This window comes from Olea europaea, unplaced genomic scaffold, assembly GCF_002742605.1.
Source record: "Olea europaea var. sylvestris unplaced genomic scaffold, O_europaea_v1 scaffold3369, whole genome shotgun sequence".
Taxonomy (NCBI): domain Eukaryota; kingdom Viridiplantae; phylum Streptophyta; class Magnoliopsida; order Lamiales; family Oleaceae; genus Olea; species Olea europaea.
The window spans coordinates 34675-45322 of NW_019252683.1; the positions used below are offsets into that span (position 1 = coordinate 34675).

The 10648-nt window shown below is 32.6% G+C and overlaps 1 protein-coding gene across 1 annotated transcript; it reads right to left on the reverse strand.

The window, feature by feature from the left end:
- Nucleotides 1–3957: 3957 nt before the first annotated feature.
- On the reverse strand, nucleotides 3958–4481 carry LOC111386000. The gene has a single exon (XM_023010429.1). It carries the CDS (start codon nucleotides 4363–4365, stop codon nucleotides 4195–4197), a length of 171 nt encoding a protein of 56 aa, XP_022866197.1. The 5' UTR covers nucleotides 4366–4481; the 3' UTR covers nucleotides 3958–4194.
- Between the last annotated feature and the right edge of the window lie 6167 nt (nucleotides 4482–10648).

Consider the following 10648-nt stretch of genomic DNA (forward strand, 5'->3'; position numbering starts at 1 on the left):
GTTCCATCTAATTCCTATTTATAAAGATAAAAGAGTTAGAATCTTTATACAATAATAATTCCACATCTAAATAAGAGTTCTAACTAAAATTCAAATCTAATTAATTTAAATTTAATTACATGTGTAGTCTTGGAATTTCAATTACAATTATAATTAACTTTATAACTTTCATAGTAATTACAATTAAGTCTAAAACTTTATTTTAATTACAATTAAGCCCAAAACAACTATAATTACCCTAATTAAGTTCCAATACTTTATGGAGTTACCATAGGGACTTGATCGGACATATATCATCCGAGCTTCAATAATTAAATCATGTCTAATCGACTTTAGACCACTCAATCCAATTATTAGTCTTTACTTTTTCCACTAAAGACAAAAGATTGAACTTTTGAAATATATAAGATTACATAGGCCAATAAATTTGTAATACTTTTCTTTGATCTGCTGTATATAAATTTTATCCCCGTCCGAAATTCGATAATTAGGTACGAGCATGAATGACCGTTTTACCCTTCTAATTATTCTCACTAACTTAAGTTTCAATTTTTTCAATAGTCCTGTTAACTAATCATAGATGTCGAAGTTTAATCGTCGCTAAATACTGAACTTAGATTTTAATCGTTCAATAGAAAATATTTAAGTATTCACTCTAACAATTTTTCTGGGTGATGGTTTTCGATACGAATTTATGTTCTCTACTCCGCTCATTCTCAAGTTTCAAACTCATCAAAATATTTGACCAATCAAATTAATCTCACCCATTAATGAATCAAATAACTATTAAAATCACAAAAAGATATACATAATCTTGTCTAGAGATTTAGATAAAATATATAGCTGTCTAATGAAATTTAATTTTCCGCATAGTCATGCTATAGAATTAAGTTCGATACGAGGTCCTTCAATACACTTCAAGATATATTAGTGTCAACTTTAACTACTTATGTGATAAGGACAAATCACAAACCTAAATAGTAAATCTATGAATATTACAACTTTCGGTATAAGGTGCCAACCCTTATACATAAGTTGTGAACAAATTATTTATGATCAAAATATAAATTGTGTCACATTATACTTTTCAACACAAGTACTTAACTTATATTATTTCAAGTGATCATAGACACTTTAATTCGTATGTTCAATAATAAATAATACAATAAATAAATAAAATCACAACTTATTTATTATAAATAATTATTTTATTATAGCAAAATATACAACCCAACATCAAATCCATTATCAAACTTGAAAGAATTCTAAACTAATCCTACAAAAAAAATAAATTGATCTCCTTCCGTCCTGTTGATGAATAGTAAACGATTTGTGGACAAAATAGCAATTAAAGAATTAGAGCGCGTTCATTTGTTACTTTCAATTTTAGTTCAATATTGTAAAATAATTCAAATTTTCTAGTCTAATATTTTTTAAAATGCATTTTCGAAAATTAAGTTAAACTTATATAATATATAATTCAAAATATATTTCTAACGTTTCCAATGTGTTCAATGAAAACACAATAAGCATAGGAAATAAATGTTTAAATAAAAATTTATTTTTAAAATTTAAATTAAAATATTTTTAAAAAAGAAAACTGATAAAATTATAAAAGATAAAAAAAATTAAAATTTTAAATTACAATATATATATATATATAAGGGCAAAATTTTAAAGTAAAAACTCTTATTAGCCATTTAAATAAAACTTCTAAAAAATTTAAATGAGAACAGTTAAAAATTCTCAATCCACATCATTAATGTTTATTTTTCTATACATGACACATCATCGATGTTTAAGATCCTCTCTCTCTCTCTTTCTCTCTCTCTCTCTCTCTCTCTCTCTCTCTATACATATATATGTATGTATTTTACTAATTGATGATATCAGATACATTCATTTACGTTTAAAAAACCATACAAACCTACTTCATTTTTAATTTGTGCTATGCCTAGACGTTCAATACACTACAATTCTTTTCTAATGTTGTGAAGTTGGAAATTATCCCTACAACTTCAACATTCTTGTGGTCAATCCATGAATTTGTTCCTACATTAGAACTTTACCAGATTGTTCTTTTCTTCCCATCGTGTTCACTTCTGTTTCTTTCACTCCACAGTAACCAGAAGATGATCTGAGGAATAACAATCTGCACATTTCCAGCCTCTAGGGCATGGCCTGCATACCTCCATGCTTGGAAGATTATTTTCGATCATTGTCTTAATTGCATTTTGGAGCTGAAATGCTACCAAAACAAGTTTTCTCAAGCAATTAACTAAGACCAACATTAATTCCCATATAAAGCAAAATACAACACATCGAATTGTCGCTAGGGGATTGACGTCGCTCAATTGAACTCTTTATGATAAGGCAACTCAAGTATTTGAAAAGCTGTGTAAGCATGGTTACATGGAATTGTAAATCCGAAAAATAATGTTGAGGCCTAAGGGTGAAATCCACATCAATTAAATATAAAAATATTCATGACATATAAAGCAAGATGAGAAGATCAACGACAAAATCAATTGAAATTCGACAAATTCCCAATTTGAAGGATCCAATGTAGTGGAAACTTTAAAGCATTAGTTTCAGTAATGTGAAAGAATCATTACTAAATGTGATGCTCTGGAATGAGACAGAACACATTTGAATAACTAATATGCAGGAACCGATTTACCGAAATAACAAATAAAAAATTAGCTGTCAAGTAAGCCAATGTAGATAAAGTATGATAGATGAACTTCAGAAAATCAATTTTCAGTATCTACTGAGCTAATTGTAATAACAAGTGCAAAAATGAAGCACAAATGCATAAATCATAATCAACTAGAGATTTGGTTTCTTATTCGCTGAAGTATGGAGTAAGGATGTTCAATAGGTATAGAAAATATAATTATGCTACATGTACATAATAATTTATTTAATGGTTTACATACACATGATGTGGTGAGATGAGATTGAATCAGAATTTCTTCAAAAAAAAAAAAATTTCCATTCTCTTTTTTACACCTCACCTATATGTAAACTATTGTGTAGCTCCATTATGTACAAATAACATTATCCTTATTAGGTCCATTAAGGGTTCCAGATTATATGTAACCTATCTTTGATATCCAATGAGTCAGATCTAATTATGCATATAAAAAGATCATAAGCATTAAACTGATTCTGTTGGCATAAAGCATATACACTGGCTTGTTATGAAGAAAAATGCTACAATGTTACTGTAAATGCTTCTCTAGTTCCCACAATAATTGTACAGGAGCTGGCCGTGTATAACGAGTTGTTCCCCACCTGGGAGCTACTTCACCATATTTCGAATTCAATGATTGTAATAAACTCCCTACAATAGTTCGTCTTGGACCAGATCTAGAACTGTTCTCAACAATCTGTGTAGGCTCTAACTGGTGTCCTAAATTTTTTTGTTCTTACTCTTTCTTTCTTGAAAATTCTTTAACCTATCGGAAGGATAAAAGAATGAGAGACTTTTTTTCGGGACAGTAGTTATCTGGTACAAGCTCCTGCATACAAACTTTCACCCAAGCAGCCCCTGAACAGTACTAGCACAGGTGACCTCGACTATCACAACACATGAAAAAGTATACAAGTACAAGCTCCCTCATTCAAACTTCCAGCGAATCAGTCGCACAACTCGACTGTCACCATACAATGAAGTAAGCTCTCATATGTTGTGAGTTCAGGAGTAATGTCATATCTACTGCTACCTTCCATGTCAACCAACATATTTCAAACATCAGAATAGCATCCAACTAGCTTTAAGTTTCACCATCACACAGTAAGTGATTTTAAGAATAATGATCCAACACAGATTCTAAATGCATCTAGATTCCATCACGGAATTGTCAGGCTTCCTGGTAACCACTGTATTTACACATACTAGAATCTTCCAAACACTCTAATGTCATTAATAAGATTTAGCAAATATCCATTTCAAATTGGGGAACACGGATAATCAATCATCAAATTTCTTAAATTTCCAGTCAATACACCAATAATCAATTCTTATAACAAGTAAAGAAAATAGTAGCTCTTTCTTCCTAATTTTTCCCAATTCAAAACCCCTAAAATTTTTAAAATCTATTATAAAAATCCCAACACAGAGAACAATAAAACCCTCCTCAATTTAACGTAGGGTCCCCAAATTAAAAGCTAAAAGCCAAAAAACCTCCATTAATCATCGTCGCGCTTCTTAGGCTTGCGGTAATTTTCTTCAATATGTTTGCCAATCAAGAGACCGGTGTTGAACAGCTTCCGGATGTTGGGAACGTCGTAATTCTGGGCTACGTACACTCCTACTGCTGAGCCCATCATGAATGAAAAGCAACTCCTTATTATTCCCATCTTTCGATTTCCAATCAAAATTCAAACCTTTTAGAGGGAATATGATATTTTGGACCTGGGGTTTTTAGTAGAAATCAGGGGTCGGATTTGTCAAGGTTTGTGCGCGAATTGACAGTTTGTGCCGGCCCCAAGAAAAAGAATTTCAAGATGAGGACAATTTTGTAAATTTACAAACAAAAAATCAATAATGTTACTTGACCACATTTGTTGACACAAAATTTAACACAATGATGTAAAAAATGGGGTTAAAAAAAAGGGAAAATTGCAGCAGCGATACCAAACCTTTCATTTATTAGTAGACTTTGTCAAAACCTTCATTTTGTGCCAGCGAAGGTCTCAAACCTTTCATAAATATGCAGCCGAAATCCAGATGGATGGAATCCATCCATTTCACCGTTAGTTGATTAAAGAACTGACTTTAACTAAAATTTTGACCATATTAGTAAGGGCAAAATAGTAACTTGCATATTGTCCCATTAATTAAATAAGTTAAATAGATAAACCATAAATAAAAAAAAATGAAAGAAAGAAAATGTTAGGATCGGATTAGGATCGGACTGTGATCGTGAATTTTAGAGAGAGAAAATGAATGCTGTTGGAAGGCAGAGATCTGGGTCATTATCGACTGTGCACCACCAGCGGCAGTACTCCGATAATTTTCTAGAATTATCATCAAACGACCGATAGCTCCAATCAGCTGGTCTTCAACATCTGCAGTTATCTAACAATGCAGTTCCTCCACTTCAGGTGCAGTTCTATTTTTCTGCGTTTCTTGTTGATCACATGTATGCTAGATCTGAATATCTGACGCTGAGATGGAAAAATTTTTGATTTTTGAATTTATTTTGAATTTTTTAAAATTAGGATTTTGGATACCATGATGGAGGACTCGAGAATGTCTAGGAGCGTGCAGGCGCAGAGGACTTACAGTGGAAGAAGCCATTTGTTTGCTGAACCATTGACGCCACCACGAAATTCACGGCCAGAAAGTCAGAGAAGGAACGGGGAGGAGCAGGTTTCGCCAAATGAGTATAGTCCAGGGCTCTTGGATCTGCATTCTCTATAAGTACCCCAGTTCAGAGGTGGTGCTGGTTTTGATTTCAGGCGAAGTGGTGCTCGCATCGATTTCGATTTCTTATTTTGGTTCCATTTAGCAGTGAATAAGAGGGTAGCCGAGGTGGTGGAGGTTGTGGAATTAATGGGGGCCGACACATTTGGGCGGAGATGGGCAGCCGGGGTTGGGTAGTCGACGGCTTCAGATTATGATTGGGATGAGGTGGGGGTGCAATCAGGGAAGAAGATGAAGATTGACTATTTTCTTTTTTTACTTTAATTTAATTGTTAATAATATAGAAAAATAATGTTAATTCTAAATATACCATTTTACCCTTTCTAATTCAGTCAAAATTGGTCAAAATTCAATTTTATTGGTCAACTAACGGTGAAATGGATGGATTCCATCCATCTGGACTTCGGCTGCATATTTATGAAAGGTTTGGGACTTTCTCTGGCACAAAATGAAGGTTTGGACAAAGTCTGCTAATAAACGAAATGTTTAGTACCTCGGCTGCAATTTTCCCTAAAAAAAATCCAAGAGAAAAAGGTCATTAACGGGTTAGCCTTCAGCCGGGTCAAGCCCATTTAAAACCAAATATATCCATCATATTACGCGGGCATTCTCCAGCCTTCAAAATTTCACGACATCCCTCTTCCAATTTCTCTCCTGGACCCTACTCCAAATCTTTTCTTCAAAATTGTCCCTAAAATCAGCCTTATTACAGTAAGGTTTGGTCATTCTTCTCTTCTCTGGATAATGGAGGACATAGGTGACACACAAGACCCTCATATGAAGTACAATAATTGTATGGAAGTTGCACTATTGGTGATGAGCAAGAAAGAACAAAATAATGTAATTTTTTGTATTATTTTGTAGGAACATGATTTGTTTGCTTATGGGCATTTAAAAAATAAAAAAACAAGGGTGAAGACTGAAAAATGGCGTTTATTAGATTGTATATTTTCAGGTAGAGGTTAATGTTTACAATCAGATTTTTTGAAACCTAATTATACTTTTTTATCATCAGATTTTATGTTTTCAAGTAGGAAATAATCTTTATAATCATAATGAATGTGTATATAGCAAACATTAACACTAATTTTTTGCCATCGTAGTCACAGTAGGAGATATGAAGAGAACTTTCAATGTTTACTAATAGAATGGATACCAGTACTTTGCCCAGGAGCCACCACAACAAATATGATGATCACTTGGCTTTGATCGATGAAGTAGGGGTTGAAAAATGAAAATGCTCTATTTTTTATTTTATTTTTTTGTTCCGTGATAATGCATTTCACAAAATAAGAATAGCTCGTTTGTTGTAGTTCGTTTTTGTAGTTGGTTGTAATAGTTTAACTTGGCTTTAAGAACTTGGCTAAATAACTTCACTGTACCCTACAAGGAACCACAACTCTGCCTTGATTTCGAATTTGAAAGCTGCTCCACAAGGCCAATGGAAGACAATGTAATTGTTGAAGAAGCATTATTGGAGGCATCGGATGAGGGACCACAAACGGATAACTTTGTACCAAATCAATTGATTCTACAATTTTCTGCTATTATGGAGATAAAATATTTGCATTTTGTAGTTACTGAACCATTTTACTGTACTCTAGTTTAGAAAGTCCAAAATTTAGGGCAACTCTTTTCCATATACATTGTCCAACGACATGTGAGCAAATTTATGCACTTATATATTCGTGTATTTTATATATATTGGAAGATTTATTAGGAAACATCTAATCGTATTTTTTTCCAATGCAGCCAATACTTCTGAGGAGGAGGAATTGATACTTCTTGAATGCCAATTGATTGATTTAGACGATGATGTGAATGATGATAATTTTCGGTATGACGAGAATGCAGCGGAACTTCTTATGGTGAGGCGAAATGCAGATCCTACAATCCAGTTTGAGACGATTGCATGTGAAGGAGAGTTTCGATCAGATGATGCTTCAACCACCAGCTGATTCCCAATTCATGCCAACTCCTGGAATTGATTTAACGGTGGGTGCACAATTGAACAACAATGGTCCTCCACCTGTGCAGTTGCAAACTCAGCAAAATTCACAAGCCACCTAGTGATTTAGATTCTAGTTTGACAGCTGTGAAGTCATTTTGTCATTGAAGATATTTATAGTATTATATTTCTTTTTGTGTAAAGTTGCTGGAAATATTTGAAGGTTGTAAGTTTAGATTAATGTGCCGTGGTTAAGGTGCTTTTGCTATCAGGCATAATCCTTTTGTGAAAGGCATGATCCTTTTTGCTAGCAGACATGGTGTTGTAAGGCTTATTACTTATGTTTTAATGAATTTTCAATTGAATTTATCAGTTGATTTGTGCTGGTGAATTTATGCTGATGTTTGTACTGATGGTTTATTGCTGGTGAATTTCTGATGATATTCTTGTATCGATGGCTTATTACCTGGTTGGGCTGCATTGTGGCATTTGAGTTTTGTCCTTTTTTCTGCCTTTCAGATTCATTTAGTTATATGGAATTGTTTGATACACTTCATATGGTGGCTGACAGCAATTAGGAACCATGATCAGCCCCAATTCTAATGTTCTTCATATATTAAGGCTGTTGGATGAAATGGAAAATCATTAAATCACAGTGACTACCAATATGATTAGAGGACTAGATCAAGATAACAACATTGTCATACCAACACACAGAACCAAATGCTTTAATTGATTATGCTGGAATAACAAATAACTAAGGACTTGGGCCGCTGATTTAACTAAATAGAAAGAGGAAATACACCTGTTACAAATGCAACATCAACCTATTACAAAAATCATACCCATTTTCAGTATTTGACAACTACGAGCCCTTTACAAAAGTTCTACAAAAGCTGTTTTATTTGTGATGAACCCTTTACAAAAGCATTACAAAAGCTGATTTTCGCTTTATATATATATATATATATATATATACTTATGCAATCTTCCTGACTCATACATTTCAGGTTATTGCGGGAAATAAGCTAATTCATTGTGCACTGATGATTTTACCATAGAAAACAGGGGACGTTAAATTATCACTAGCGGATGACAATACTTCTGCGGAGAACAAATGAGATACCGTGTTACAACTCAATTTTCATAGACAAAAATTCAAATGTTGACTAGTCAAGGTCAAAGTCAATTAAAGACTAAAATAAAATTAAATATTTTATTGGGGTTTATTTTACAATTGACAATATATGAGGGTTAAATTGGATACAAATTAAAGTTGGGAATTTACTTATATTTTTTTGGAAGTTTAGAATTAAATGTGATATAAAAATGGAGTTGAGGGACTTTTCTTGCAATTTTTGAGTAAGTGGGATTTATATTCAACATTTGACCATTATTTTCTTCCAAAAACACACACTAACACCTACTAGAAAATGACAGAGAGTAGAAAGGCCGAGAAAGAGAGAAAAAAAAATAAGGAAAAAGGGAAGGAAAAAAAGAGAAAGAAGGAAGAAAATGAAAAAGACGAAGTAAGTGTTGATTTCTTCAAGTACTATTTCATTTCTTAAAGAGTTAGAAAGTATATGTTTGTTGTATTATGATGTTAAATATTCTAGGGTTCTAAGTTGTTGATTTAAATTTTAGATTGAAGGAAAGAGCATGATTTCAAGCCAATCTTTGTGAGTGGATGAAAATTAATTCTTCAGCAATAAGTATTTATTCAATTTCTATTAAATCCGAAAATTTATTATTTCATACAGTTGATTTGATAGCATGATTTTCAAAATAAAGTTGATTTATAAACAATTGTTTTTAAAGTTTGATTCAGTTAAGTAAAATCATTTCATGAGCATGTTTTATCGATATTACGTGTTTCAGAATATTTGAAGTTATTTCTAAAAACCACAAGAAGGTAACCAGGTGACCCTAGTCTGTACTTGTGTGAATGTGTTTCCACAGTGTATGACCAGTTATGGTTATTTTACCCGCTCTGCACTGGTGTGAATGTGTTTCCACAGTGTATGATCAGTTATGGTGATTTTATCCGCTCTGCATTATTGTGAATGTGTTTCCATAGTGTATGACCAAAATTACAGAATTTCAGCTCTGCGCGCGTATGACTAGAATTTCAGAATTGAATATCTTTGCCATGTATATCAGTACTAATCGATACATGAGTAAGGTTATTCCGAGGTACCTTTTTGGTGTGATTTTCTAGTATTATACAGCTTATCATATTACAGACTACAAAATTTAGTTTATTCAGTCTGAAGAATATAGCTTTTCAGCATTATACATTTATTTAGATTTTAGGAAAAAAATTTAGCTTATGTAGTTTATAGAATAAAGATTTGTATGATTCCAGTATATGTTAGTTTTGATAGTATTATCAGATTTCAAATTACAGTATTTAGCTTATTCAGTTTAAAAAATAAAGATTTTAGTTTATAGTACTGTGAAAGGAAATTTGGAAGTTGACACCAGTTTTCAGAAAGTTGTTATAAAGGAAAAAGTATACTTTTACAAAATATCCACTCACTGAGTTACAAGCTCATATTTTATCACTCTTTTTGTTAGGAGATAGAAGTTGCATTGAGCCATATTGGAGCATGTCGATCTGGGAGTTGAGCCACACAGTATCATTTCTTGTATGTCGCATCTTGTCAGTTAATACATCACATATTTTTGGGATTGATGTATCTTTTATCAAAAAATGTATTTATATCACCGACTCATTGCATATTTTTATATATGTTTTACAAATGGAGTTGTCTGAATATAAAGGAATATAAATTTCTTTCGAATACACTTATTTTGAATAGTTGGTATTTCGAAGGATTGGTGTGCCTTGTTTTATATTATATGCATATATTTGAAAAAAAATTGATTTTTACTCAGGTGGTTTTGTCCATGTTTCAAGGAAAATTTTGTCAAAATTCTTCTAAAAATATATTTTTTGTCAAGAAAGTCAAAGTTGCCTTGGTGGTGGGTTCGGTGTTTAACTGTTATCTAAGTCAAAATTACCTTGGTGATGGGTCCGACATTTAGCTGGTATCTACCATTGGCGCATGACACGTGTCGGATCTACTAGGATGATTCGGACGGGTCGTGTCAATTGGTATCAGAGCATGGTCATAAAGTCAACTTGCATTACATTCATTTTGATTTTGTTTTCAACATGTTATACATATTTTATAGTTGGAAGTCTTGGCTCGTGTGGTAAGACTCGCAGGCTCCATGATGTACTACCTCAACCACAAGTTACT